This window comes from Gallinula chloropus (genome assembly GCF_964237585.1).
Source record: "Gallinula chloropus genome assembly, chromosome: 2".
Classification (NCBI taxonomy): Eukaryota; Metazoa; Chordata; class Aves; order Gruiformes; family Rallidae; genus Gallinula; species Gallinula chloropus.
Genome location: NC_140086.1, coordinates 131192654 through 131206560, shown reverse-complemented (window position 1 = coordinate 131206560; position 13907 = coordinate 131192654). Strand labels below are relative to the sequence as shown.

At 39.5% G+C, this 13907-nt stretch overlaps 1 protein-coding gene across 1 annotated transcript in view; it reads left to right on the top strand.

Annotated features, from left to right (window-relative positions):
* Positions 1 to 13907, top strand: part of HDAC9 (histone deacetylase 9) — a gene marked incomplete at its 3' end in the record, with an annotated part of 272117 nt that overhangs the window by 249419 nt on the left and 8791 nt on the right. The window contains exons 24-25 of the mRNA XM_084260475.1: positions 8032 to 8116; positions 13187 to 13340. Coding sequence (XP_084116601.1) covers positions 8032 to 8116; positions 13187 to 13340 — 239 coding nt within the window. The remainder of the gene's footprint in view (positions 1 to 8031; positions 8117 to 13186; positions 13341 to 13907) is intronic.

Sequence of the window (13907 nt, the reverse complement as noted above, 5' to 3'; positions counted from 1 at the left end):
AAAAGCTTTCATTTGGTTTTATCTACTGTCACCTTGACAAAGTCCCATAAGGAGACTTTGCCAGCATGGCGACATTCACTACTTAAAAAGATGTTCAGCTCAATGTTGATCCTTTCATATAGGTGCTGAAATATGGATTACAAAACCTAGCTTGAGGCATTTGATAATCTCAGTGAATGCAGCGTTACCTTCCTGATCAGCTGCCATGAGGGTGTTGCCATTGATATTCTCTGTTGTCATCTTCCCTCTGGTAGTATCTTATGGCATCAGTGTCTCTCCGAAATTTGTGCCCTTGTGGGACTAATGCAAATGGTACAACATTGATGATGTAATATGTCTTCCTCCATGTGGGTGCCTGGGTCCCTCTATCCAGTTATGAACATTTGGTGGTGCTACACATTTATGAAAACAGCCTTTAACACTATATCACACCCAACTACTATTTCTGCTGTCAATAACCAGCCATTATCCAAGAAAAAATATCAATGGTGAGAAAAAGGAATGCAATTAGTGTACTGGAATAGAGACCATCTTCCACTTTATTTTAGCATAACTAGGGGCTGGGAAATTAGATAAATCGTGAGTCTGTCTGTCTGCAAAATGTAGCAAGGCAAATTTCAGGAGAGACAAAAATTCAGTAACTGAGAATGAAGAAAAAAATAGCCATGCAGTCATTTTTAATTCCTTTGTAGATGAACATGATCATTAATAACTTCAAACACCTCATGTAATGTGCATTATCCTCATGTGTTCTTACTCGCATGTATTAAATTGCCTGGTGCACCAGAATTTCAAAGAGAATGTACGCTGTGGCTGCTAAGAAGAGAAAAATACTCTAGAGAGGATGCTGTTACCAATACTACCATAAGAAACTGATGTTTGCTTAAAAGAGCAAGTAAAGGTGTTGCTGAGGAGCAAACACTACTGAGGAAGTCTGATACCTAGTTAGCAGTTAGAAATCAGCACGTCTTTTGACATCTATAGATTTATGACAATCTACACCACATGGCCCATAGCATATACATTGCTTGATTTCAGCATAATGTTCATGAACTTGCATAGCAAACTGCAAGCGTGTTCCTGCCAAGGACAGGGAAAAAAAAATGTTTTTTCAAACAACCAATTATTGTAATTTAAGGATGCATTCTTCCCTGAATGTAATTCTTTACAGGTGATTAATAGGATAATTATAACTTATTATCTGCCCGTCACTTTTACAAATAATGGCATGGGGTGCAAACCTAGTTTAAAAACACTGGCAAGATGAACTTCAGTTTCTAAACACTACGCATGTAATTGAACTCAAATTAGAAAGGTTGGGAAAGGCCTTTGCAAGGTACTCTGCAGTTTGTCAGATGTATTTATTCATGTGCTGAGGATTAGAATTCATAAACATTTTGCAGGGTTTTTTTATAACTTTTTCTTTTCTTTTGTTGTTTTTGGCCAAGACTTGTCAATACAGAAACTCACTGCTTCATATGTTCTATTACCAGCAGAATAACATTTTTTTAAAAAGAGTAATAGTAAAACATGCCACAGCTTCCAGCTTTCATGGAGAACCAGTTTGATATGTAGAGGTAACACCAAACTTACAAGGGGAAAAATGCTTTCTTTTCTTCATTTGTCTCTGAAAGCTAAGAAGGAAAACAGGTTGACATCCAAAATTTTACTCTTAGTTATCTATGGCCTGTGGCACAGTGATTTGTTTTGCAAGATAACTTTTTGCTCTTCTCTTAACGAATGCAAGTGGAACCACTAGGAAAAGAACACACTATCAAGTTAATCTTCTTTAAATAATTTGAGTATGGCACAGGAAATTCCTGCATACAGTTGTTGATATTGAAGAATAACCAAAAAAACTATTAAAAAGGTCTCTTTTTCTTGGACAAGTTCAGAACTTAACTGAGCTATCACCCACATCTATGTGTGGTCAATACCTCTGAACTTCTCTGCAGAAGTACTTTCAAACAATAATCTCAAATTTTTACAAACACAACTGGGATTCTAATTGCTGGTTTCTCTAATAGAAGTACTTATATTGCTAATTGTTTCCTTCTAAGACCCTAAACAGAGGTGCCTAGTGCCTTTTTAGATTCCTTAGGGTATCCAGGCCACCAGTGCAGGACCAGTAGATTTAACACAGAACTTAAAAGACCCACACCCTTTTTGAGAGGCAACTGGAAATCAGGCAGGACACACTATAGTATCTGAAATGGGTCAATCTCATTTGGTTGTGTGAATTCCTCTTTAAATTATGAGAAAGTTAAAGAAATTATAGAGGTCAAGATAAGAATACATTCTCTAACGATAAATTTGTTAATTAAAAAGTTTATATATACAATTTTTTCTTTTAAATCCAATATCTCAGGTTTTCTTTTGCATGCTTCTATGCACAAACTGAAAATTTTCATGTGACTGAGAAAAGCCCATTTGACCATTTGCAGTGCTAATTAGGAGCACTGTAGGTTATCTCCTTGGAAGGAAATCTTCCTAAAACGTGAGATGAGATTAAGCAGCTGGGTTCCCTTGAAATCCAAAATGAAAACACGGGAATCTTCTGGAAGGTAAAAAGTCAGGATGAACCTCATTGCTTTAAAATGTCCTTGAATTTTATCGACATGACTGAGAACTCGTTCATTATCTAAGCATTTCTGAGATGATGTACTCTTGGGCTTAAAATTCAATTTCTATTTTATTGTGATTCTACAGTTTTTCATAGATTGGTTGTATAGTATTAAATATTCCATTTTAAAGCATATATAGATAGATATTACTTCAACTAATGAAAGCATCAAATGCTAAATTATTCCAAGAAGTGTGTGAAAATTGGCTTTTTAATGTTGAGATCTTCCACCAAAATCTTTGTCACAGAGCATGTAAATTCCACAATATTTTGTCCATCCTAGCTTCAGTTCTAGAAAGACTGCTGCTATGCCTTTTGGTGCCAGGTGGTGGTGGTGAGTAAGGCTGCTCTGTACACACTAGGGTAGCTTAGGTGTCTTTCCTCCACATTACTTTTGAAGAAGCATTTCTTGAATTTAAAAAGCCCTCAGGGATGAGCTTTCTTTGAGTTCAGCATCCTAAATCCTGCAATTTATTGCCAACATAACTGCATTCAGTTGGAGGCTCTTCTGCAGCCAGAGAGAATGAGGAAGGATTCCTTCAAGCACAGAACTCTTTGAGTTTAAAACTTAGGATTTAGTTCTTCCTTCATCCCACCCCTTTTCAAGCAAGCAGGTGGGATATTTCCATGGGACATAGAAGTCAGTCTAACATCTCGGTCCCTCAGATCCATCTACAGGTTTGGCCAGCGTCTCCTAGCTCTACGTGGTACAGCAGTTTGCCGTGGTCTGTAACAAGTGATAATTGGTCACAGATGGGGTCATGCTCTTCTTTGCCTAGAGGAAACAGAGAAGTGAAGTCCATAGTGTGCTCTGCCCAGCGGGACCCTGCAACAACGGCACACACAGGATGCATGTCTGCTCTCATTGACTGTGGTCGCCAAGACTGAATTTGGCCCTAAGTGCAAAAACATTTTAAAGTGACTAAATTTAACATCTTCTAGTAAATATTCTTCTGGCTTGAATTTCAGTCTGAAGCAGAATTTGACAAAACATTGTGATTGGTTGGCTCCCAAACATGCTTGAAAACTTATACTGGACAATTTTCTTGCAGAGTGTGAAGTATGTGCTTCTTTCTTGCAATCTGTTGAGCTGGCATTTAGGAGGAGATGGTAATTTAAGTGGAAAGCTCGTACTCTGCAGCTTTCCTGCTGATGATGAAAAGTTGGCATTTGCTTCTCTGTGGAATTCAGTGTGAATCTGGGGCTGCTTGCCAGCTAGGCAGTGAGCTCTGCCAAGAGAGCCTGGACTGTATTAAAAGGGGTGATTTGCCAGAACAGGTAAGCATTTCTCTCTCCAAAATGGAAATATTCATGGAAGTGAATATGGCCTGAGATCAATTTTAAATTGCATGGCAAACTTGATCACAATCTCACATCTTCATTGTTAATCTGACTCTAATATTAGAAAATAATTAACACTGAGTCTAAGCCACCTGTCAACTTCTGCTTGCACAAACCCAGAGTCCAGAAACAGGCCCAGAAAGAGAGAATTAGATGGAGTAGTAAACTGGGCCAGAGGTCAGCATGGCGATGTCAAAGTCCCCAAAGTGGGCAGCGCAAGTCAGGAAGCAGTTTGGACAAGGAAATAGAGAATATTCTGATTCCAAAGTTACACGTGTTTCCAAGGCACCTCTTGTTTTTCAGGCACAGGTAGGTGCTAATGACCCTTTGTGCCTTTGAACCTATTCCCTACTGAATCCTGACTCATTTATGCACTGCACTGTAACCATAGACCACAAAAATACCTGCCTGAAGTGCCTGTATCGAAACAGAAATTGCCAAAACTTTGAGAAGATTTCTCATATAAAAACACGAAGGACCTGTGAGAACTTTGCCTGTAATCACAGGCAACCCTAAGAGCGACAAAAGGTTGGTTCTTTGTCCCAGTATACTTCTTGCAGCATGCATCCAGGAAAGGGAGGTTGTAGTGTTTCTTCCTGCACACTGGGCATCCCAGAGGAGCCTACCTGCCTTCTCCTTTTCCTCTACTTCTGTCAGGACTCTCCATGCTCCTTACATTATACTTGCAATTGCTTTACTTTTCAGCTATCTCTAACTGCACTCTGCAACAATCTTCTCTGAAGCTAGTCTTTGTGCTTTAGGACATGACAGTGCTAAGGCCAATGCAGATATTTCTTGAATTTCTAGATATTCCAGTTCAGTACAGACTGCCGTAGTTTCAGATTCTGTTCACATTCCCAAGGATCATTTCAGATCACCTTCTGGGCACATGAAATTTCCATCATTAATTCCTTCTTCAAACATTTGTTGATATGCCTCTGGCAGGCTTTAGCAGCCCAAGTGATTTTTGTCCATTTACATTGTTTTTCCTACTTTGAAAATGATTAGTGGACACAGTTTCTACTTTCATCTGCTACTTTGGGCACAAAAGCCCAATTCAGCCATATAAAAGCTTTGAAAATGTGACCCTTTGTGTCTGGTCCAAACTGTCTCTCCAGTGGTTTGGTTATTTCTGCACTGACTCGAACTGTTCTTCTCCGAAAGATTTCTTTCCTGACAGTGTATTTCCAGTGCTCTTTTCAGCTTCCTTTCTGTTGGCCTCCAGATTTAATAGACTCCATTATCTGAATGCCAATACATGTAGGAGGAAAGGTGATGGTGCCATATATGCCAGGTGTAAAGTAATTTCTTTTGTTCACTGTTGGGTCTAGCTGCTGATATTTTCCAGGGACACCTCTATGTCTGTACAGTTGTGTCCAACCAGTGGATAGCTGCCAACAGAAATCACTCTTTCAAATGCATGCAGTCTCATTTCAAAGCGGATAGAAATAAGTAAGCCACTGGCTTTACTTCTACAGTGTCTTTGTAAAGGTACTTCATTTGGGCTGAACAGGGCATATGATGTAATGAACTTACTTCTGGAGCCTGAGGTTTCCCTGTTATAGAAGAGGACCAAAATTCTGACAGGGGTGAGGAAACAAAAGAGTTCCCACGCAGAAGCTGAACTTAGGAAAGTTTTGGAAAATATTAAGGAAATGGTCAAACATTTCTATCCACATCACCCAACGGATGATGTGTTAAACGATGGAGTAATTATTGGGATAATTGTTGGATGTTTGACACTTTTTCTTCTTTTCTTTAATAATTCATCCTTACCCTGATTTCTAAAAACACATCTGCCATTTCTAAATACTCATCTGATGTGTCTAATATTCAAATGCAGCCGACTCATTAAACGAATTATTTCTGTACTGATAAATGAAGTGGCATCATTGATATAATAGGAAAAGTCATGCCAATTTTTTGACTCCTGTAAAAATCCACCTCTGAAGAAGGCAACAAAATAGTCACCTTTCAATAGTACACCAAGTCTGCAGAAGACACAGGTCTCAGATCTTGCAGGCTGGCAATTCCACACCTTGTACGATTATTCTTACTGTTATAGCCTGGGGCTATTTTCTTCTACTTCAGGGGAGTGAATTGATCAGCAAAACCTTGGGAATTAGGAAATTATCAAAACAGAACCTTAAACTACTCTTTGCTTCTCCTTCTGTGTTCTTGCACCAAGTGCAACCATACAGAACTGAAGCATTTTGAGCTCTTCCTGGCTTCCTTCTCTGTTGCTTTAAACAGAAAATAACAAGTGATAAATGTACATAATCCAAGGTATGGATTTTAAGATTGTTATATGGATTCCTTGTTCTAAAATCTGTGAAGCTTGATCTGTTGGTGGGTATTTTCATAAATATGCTATTTTCCCCCAGCAAAAGTTAGCAAATAGTGTAACCTATGAAGATCGTGAAGTGTCTCTCTAAATATTTTACTGCAATTGCTCTCTTCATCCTAATCCATGATACAAGTTAGATAGGACAATCTTCCTTTGCAGTTTTGCCTCCTCAGTAACCAAGCAGAGTTGGGACCCAGTCAGGTCCTACCAGCACTTCTCTGCACACTTGCTCACTGCCCAGAATGGAGTGATTTATGCCGTTTGAAAACAAAACATAGTGCTATTGTTTGTAGCCACAAGGAAATTTTCCAGCTGCAATCCCACGTGGGATTCTAAGGAAATAATGACATGAACAGCCTTACTCATGTTAGTTAGGACTCCAAAAAGACTGGCGATATTTGCAACGTCTTTATCACTGACAGACATTCGCTGCTGGTCATAATGGTAAGGTCCCAGAGGTTCTGGGATTTGCAGCTGAGCTTGCTTAAAATAGCACCACTAAGGGAGTATCTTCACTGCAGTTACTTCCTACTTTGTGTATTTGGTTCAAAGCTGATTTTATCTACTTGGTGGGTAGCAATGCAGCGGTAGCAGCCCAGAGGACAATATATGATGGCTACTGAACTATTAACTTCACAGAGGAAGCTCCTTGGGTGGGCTTCACTTGACCTAGTTTAAAGTAGACCCAGACACGCTTAAGAAAGGAGTTTTGTCTGCAGTACAGATGTCTCCTGTCAACAATGGTTGAATTTCCTCAGCTTCAGAGAAGAGAAATTGGTATTGATATCACTGTTCCTTGCCTACCTTGTCATAGCTCCTACTCCTGACTCCGCAGGAAGCAGCCTTAGCAGCCCATGCAAGAAAGCAGAAAAACTGGCTGGGCTCTAAGCGTAGTTGAAGGAGAATACGGTTACTACAGTGCAAGAAGAGGCATTTAGCCCAAACAATGTTTTTTCTATGAGAAAATCTAAGGAAGGTGGACAGCAAAGCACTTGTGGATGGATTTCAAAGTACAGTTTGCTTGGTATATATATCTTTTGCAAAGCAAAAATAACTGTGCAGTAACTGAACACTTCCTTCTGCTAATTTACTATGTTGCAGCCCTATTCAAGGAATATACAATTAAAACCGTCCAATTAAAATGCAGCTGTCTCTATAAAAAAACCTACTTAGAGAACTCTTACCACTGATCTGCATAACCATTTTTTATCTGCTACTTTATTTGAAATTAATGCAAAGCTAGTAAAAACAGCTGTGTTTTATGGTTTTCCTCTATAAATCCTAAAATGTGTAAGATGGTTAGATGTAATAAGACCAGAAAAATAAAGATAATAGAGTGCACACTTTGGTTCCAGTGTGGCTTCAGCAAGGTTTTGTTTGGAGTGCCCAGCTGCGTATACAGACACACTGGAATTTGGTTTGTGAGGAACCTACAAAAATTACACAAATAACTAGCATTTTTTTAATGAATAATACACAGACATGCACCTGCTTCAGAGACTCCATAGATTAGTCTTGCAGCCAATAGAAAAGCCCCTTGGAATTCAATTACATGGCTGGAAAACGGAAAACAAAATCATGGCTATACTTTTAGAACCGATACCAGCAAAACGTTAACCAGTTCTTGGGCTGAGCTTTTCCTGAGGATTAGATTGTTTCAGTTTGCTTTACTTCCCTGTGGCTTATTGAAAATTTATATTATTCTATTCTATTCTTGCAGCTGGAGCCTCTCCCGGAAGATATTGTGCACCAAATCCCCAATATGAATGCAATAGCTTCTTTAAAAAAGACCACTGAAATTCAAAGTATGTTTCTCTGTTTGGGCTGGTGGGTTGGTGGGTATGGGGTATTTTTTTATTATAAATTCATGTCATAGACATTAAACTATTGTTTCAGAGAAAAGAGCAGGCAAATGGTGTGTGTTTGTGTGTGTGTACTTTTGGTTTTGGGTAGGTTTTTGACATCTCTTCATATGTATCTAGCCCTGAAAAACTAACTATTGAAGTTATTTAGAGATTTCTGGTTCCTGAATTTTCCCAAATCTTTCCATTCCAGAGAAGCTTGGGTGAAATAAATGTTTGTCAGTGAGGGACAGGAACAGACGGGTAAATTAGAGCTCTAAGAGTTTCTTCAGATTCGGTTGTGCAGCCTTTGGAGAGTTACTTGTTTTGAGATGCATAGGAACATGAGATGAAGTTAGAAAGCTCAAAATGGGCATCAATCCCTGGAACAATGCTAACAAATACATTATTTTAGTCTTTTTTTTGGTGCAGGGGATACTTAAGTGTTATACTTGTGTGCCCTGATCCCAACTCTTTACTACCCATATACTTTAGGGCATTTGCTCTGATCTCAATGGAAAAAATTTCTCTCTGCCATCAGTTGCCTTAATCCAACTGAGCAGACTTCTCTTAAATTCTCTAATCTTCTGCTCTCTGCCATTTAACCGAGGCAGTGGGAGCTTCCCGACTTCTACTGTTTGCTGGCTCCGTAACAATAACAAATGGATAACAAATGTTTTACTTCATGTTAGATGAATCACAAATAATTCGGACTCATCTGTATAAAATAAATGCCGTTTTTAAAAGGGGTGCCATGCATTACCCATTGATCACGCAGTAATTATCAGTATAATTTTAGTTGTAAAGTGACAATTGAAATTCATTGAAGGTACATAATTCATCCTTCGTGACCAGTAGGAAGATATATATGCAAATGCTCCAAGTAAACCAGTTATAGATGATACATTTCAGTAAGTAATGTTTGCTGAGTGGTGTGTCCTAGGGTATCTTCTTTAAAATTCCCTTTTAATGATCTGGATGGAATCAGCAAGTTAAGGAAAATCATGTGCTAAGCAAGACAGAGCAGAATTGCAGATGATAATAAGGAGAGAAAGCTGCACACAGCCCGTAGATATGAAGAAAGAATACGCAATTCCATTTGAAATAAGACATGTATTTAATGAAAATGAATCTGAACCAAAAAATGGTGAGTTGAGAGAAAAAACATTTAATACTAGCTCGAGAAAGGCATAGTTTCTTATTAGAAATGTACTCAAATGATGGCAGTTCAGAAAGAAGGAATAGTTTTAGGAACAAATGTGTGTCTGAAAACATAGTTCAGAGCTGTGCAGAGTTACTTAAACTTCGCATGTGCAGAGCAAGCTTTGGTTTGAGCTGCATTGGTCATGGCCGTCCAGTGGGCTGTTCTTCTGAAAGCTTAAGATGGGCTGTTCAGGGTTTGGAGTTATTTGTACCCAATATTCTTGCAGCTGTTACCTAAAGGTTATGCATACATCATGTTATCTAGAGTGAGACAAAGTATTAGAGAGGAATATATTTGGATGATAGAAAGGAGTGTTGAGGATGTTTAGTGGAGCTTTATGGAGGATGTATATTTAGATGGAATTAAGAGAAGCAAGTACATGTTGAATATTATTGGGACATATGCAGCTGAAAAGCATTAGGCTGTGGGGTAGCACCTCAAGAGATGCTGGGAAAGCCTGATTTATTTGGGTGATTGCTTGCATGCATATTGGATCTGTGTTTTCCGTGATTCAACTTTGATAGTGAATATTAGCAATATTTTACACAAAAAAGGTCTCTTCTCTGTGTTTGATGCAAAGGAACCTGAAAGACACAATACTAACTAAGGCAAGGAGAGGAAACAACTTTTTTCTAACTAGAATGGAATTTGTATAAATGTTTTGTTTGTGACCATGATCCAAAGCTCCTTTGGAAATGTAATACATTTGGAAGTAGTAGTTCCCACACTCCTGTAATATGCTATTTCTAAACAATCTCAATCCCTAGCTTGAATACCACCCCCAAACTTTTCCTTTTTTCAAGAAATCCACGGTACAGCGCGTCCAAATCTATCTGTGAAAGGCAATTACAGATGCCAGTAAGAGTGACAGAAACATTCACTTTTATTGTTTCCTGGTAATAATCAGTGCTCCCACAAATCTTTGAGGGATACTTATGCACATTTTCATTCTGCAATCCAAAGCATACCTAGAAGACTGATTTGGTTTCCTTGTTTTTGCAAGCCGTGATTGCTCTTCAAGTTTTGTATTAATGAAACCAGCAGCACACTTCATTCTTTCCCCTGAGCTCCAGCAAGTTCTTCTCAATGAATGTAACAGGAACGGTAGAATTTCACGTTCCAGGACAGCACAGTAGAAATGGAATTTTCAGAGATGTTACCAGTTTGAGGCAGATGCTTTTTGAGCTCATTTAATTGTCAGAGCACAGCATGCCTAAGGTTTCTAAGAAAGCTCCTATCTCCTCTCCATTCCACAAGACTTTGCCTGCACATCTTTTGGTTGAGCACGTGTACAAACCCTGTATGCTTTGTGCACCGGATATAAATGTTGTCCTTTTTTATAAAGATGCTTGCAAAGCTGTTCTGCTTGCCAGACGTGTTTTCAAGGTACAACTTTCCAATTTTAGACGAAAAAACTCCTGTTGCTTTTTCTCAAGCATCAGAAAGCCCTCTTTGCATGAGGTACACGCTGCTACCTGGATGCTGTTTCTAATTGGGAGTGCTTTAAAATTTCCTTCCACAAACCACAAACACCCTGCCATGTACTCCCCTTCTCCAAGACCCTCCACTGCAGCATAGATGCCGCCACCTGCTTCCTGGCCTGATTCTGCTCTACCTCTTTATCACTGAAACTCCTCTTATAATACAATTCTCAATGCAGGGAAACAAGGAAAATCACCGATTGCTTGGGAGCAGAGGGCAGTTAAATGGGCACAGTGAGCCCACTAATAGACTTGAACTGGCCCTGAGTTTTAGTGTTAGAAGAAAGTCAGGATTCAGGGGGGCAGCTGGTGTGCGAGCCCGGGTGTGAATGAACGAGTGCGATGTAGCAATCCTCACTGATGCTGTTTTATTGTTGCTGCAGGAGAGCGACACAGTGGTAGCTGGGTACTAATATTTTATTTTATGAATAAGAGCCCTTGAAAACTCCAGCAGTGAACATGGGTTCATTTCTTTTATAGGCAAGAGGGGGTATTATTCCCATGCCAACAGATTTGATTTTCTTGCACATCTGTTTCTGCAACAAAAACCCCACCCACTCTGCGAACATTTAGCTCATAAATTATAGGGTTTGAATTGGGTGTATATTGCAAAGACTGACTTTTGCACATATGATCTGTGAGAACATTGTGGAATGCTCATATAACTTTTTTGTTTGTTTTTAGTGTGTTTTTTAATGAATAGAGAATATGGTCTCTGAGCAGAGTAATAATAGAGAATATTTTTGTCTTGTTTTTATAAAATTTGCCAGGCTCCAATCATTGAGCCTACTGTTATGTACATAACTTTTTAGCTATGTCTTTCATGCTTTTGGAGAAAAGCCAACCTCCTAACACTTAATCTCAACTTTGTAGGATACTTAATACACTTTACATTTTATCCCCAGAAGGTCCCCGTTATTTAAAGATTCTGCTAACTACTCAAACGTGCACACTATTAGAGTTCAAAGAAACATGCTGGCCATGCTCACGGGTTGTTCTTGCAGATTGACTTGGGCTTTCATCTTGCAATGACAGTTTAGAATAAAGACATTTACAGGCTTTATTGACAGCTGCTTTCTCACTGGAGGAAAAAGTTCATCTTTTGAAAAGCCTGAGACTGTGTTGGGATCTGTTTTACCAATGAGGGATTTTTCAGCAGCCTTTGTGCAGCACAGGCAGCACCACCACGGGCCTGGCCTCCCAGCTGTCAAAGCCTCCAGCTACCCTCTGGATAAGCACCTCGCCTCAGCCCACTACCCAGCTGCCAAAACCCTCCTTTTAGCCCTCGGAAAAGTCCCCTACTTGATCCCCTCTCTTTCACAGCTGTTGAAACCCTCTGTCTAATTCCCAGATAAGTACCCGGGCCCAACCTCTGCAGCAGCTGCTGGAAGCTTCTTGCTACACACAGAATAAGCTCTGCTCCAAAGCTCCCAGCCTTCCCAAAGCTCCTCATTTCCCACTGTCACCCACCTGGCAATTAGTGACTGCTCAGTGGATTGCTGTAAGAAATATATACGTAAATTCTTACTTGTTCACCTGCTCACCACTAATCAACCTCTGTTTCTTAACAGCACTGCAGTAGTGGACCATATTATATCTTGACAATGAGTCACCTGCCATGACTGTTTGTGTTGCTCGAGAAACTTCTCACTGTCTCTTCTGGTGCAGGCAGAAAGCTGAGAATGTTCATGCTTTTAATCCACTGCTGTGTTTTTTCACAGCAAAGCAGAAAGCTATATTCCTTATGATATCTGGCAGCTTTCCAGCAACAGCCAGTTCATATATGAAAGTTTTAAATAAATTATTGTTCTAGTATACGCCCTGAGGTTGGAGGAGAAAGAACATCCAGGACTAACAAACCTGATTGTTCTGGCAACATCCCTTCAGTCTGAGCTGGCATTTCTGACTTTTTCCTTTTTTAAGACAGTGCTGTGCGAGCACTTTGTACAACAGTGTTCATTTTTTCTAGTCATATTTGCTGCATATTCATCCAACTGTCTGCCATATCAGAGCTTCTAGATATTAACCCTGCCCCAAACTCCCTTCACCTTGCACAGATAAAACCAATAGCTTGTCTGACAGTATGAGTTCATTAGCCTGCGTGTTACTCCTCTGGTTTATTACCTTCTGGGGAGGGTGTGACACAGCCCTTGGAATGAGAGCACTTTCCAACTTGGCATTCTTAGGTTCAGAAATATACCTCTTCACTGCAGTCTGAAATTTCAACTGTACTGCTTACATCACAGTGATTTTAAATTATAATCACCCAGTGTTGAACTAAGTGATTACTATGCTTGTACCACCATGCTAGCTGAAATCCCCATAAATTATTATGTGTGTTTTCCTTAGGCAAGTACTGGAAGTCGGTGGAGCCATACTCTGTGCCAGTGGATTGTGCTCTGGCCGAGTCTCAGAAACGAGAGATGGAAGAAACAGAAACGGTATCGGCTATGGCCTCTCTTTCGGTGGATGTCGAGCAGTGTATCCCTCAGGAAGGCAGCAGGTAAGCGTAAGCAATTATTGAAGAGAACAAGGTTTTCACTCCAGTCAAGTGAGATGAAGACTGCTGAACTGAAAGTTGTTTCAAAATTATCTGCTAATTGAGATACTTGGAACTTTTCCTCCAAGGATTTAAATTCTTTCACTTGGCCACTGGAAACAAAGGTACTCTAGGCTAGCAGGGGTGGGGTTTTTGGTGTGTTTAATTCTTTACTAAAGTTCATGATTAGTACAAGAACCTTCTTTTCTCTCCATGTCTAATGATCTCTTCTACATAAAAAGTGCAATACTTGAGGGAAAAATGAAGGAATAAATGAGGGAAAATAGACATGATCTAGTGTAATCAACTGTATTCTTGTCATTGGAAGCTATTCAAACCTGTTTTAATTTTCTAGGAAGGCATTTAACACATGGTCAGATAAATTTAATAAGGATGGACTTAAAACATTATTAAATGATATTAGACAGGCATTAAAAGTTACTTCCCTGGAAGCAATGGAACCGTGCCAGTATAAAACTTAAAGCAATCCTGACCAGGATCAGGGCCAACATTTTCTGTGTACCAAGCTGA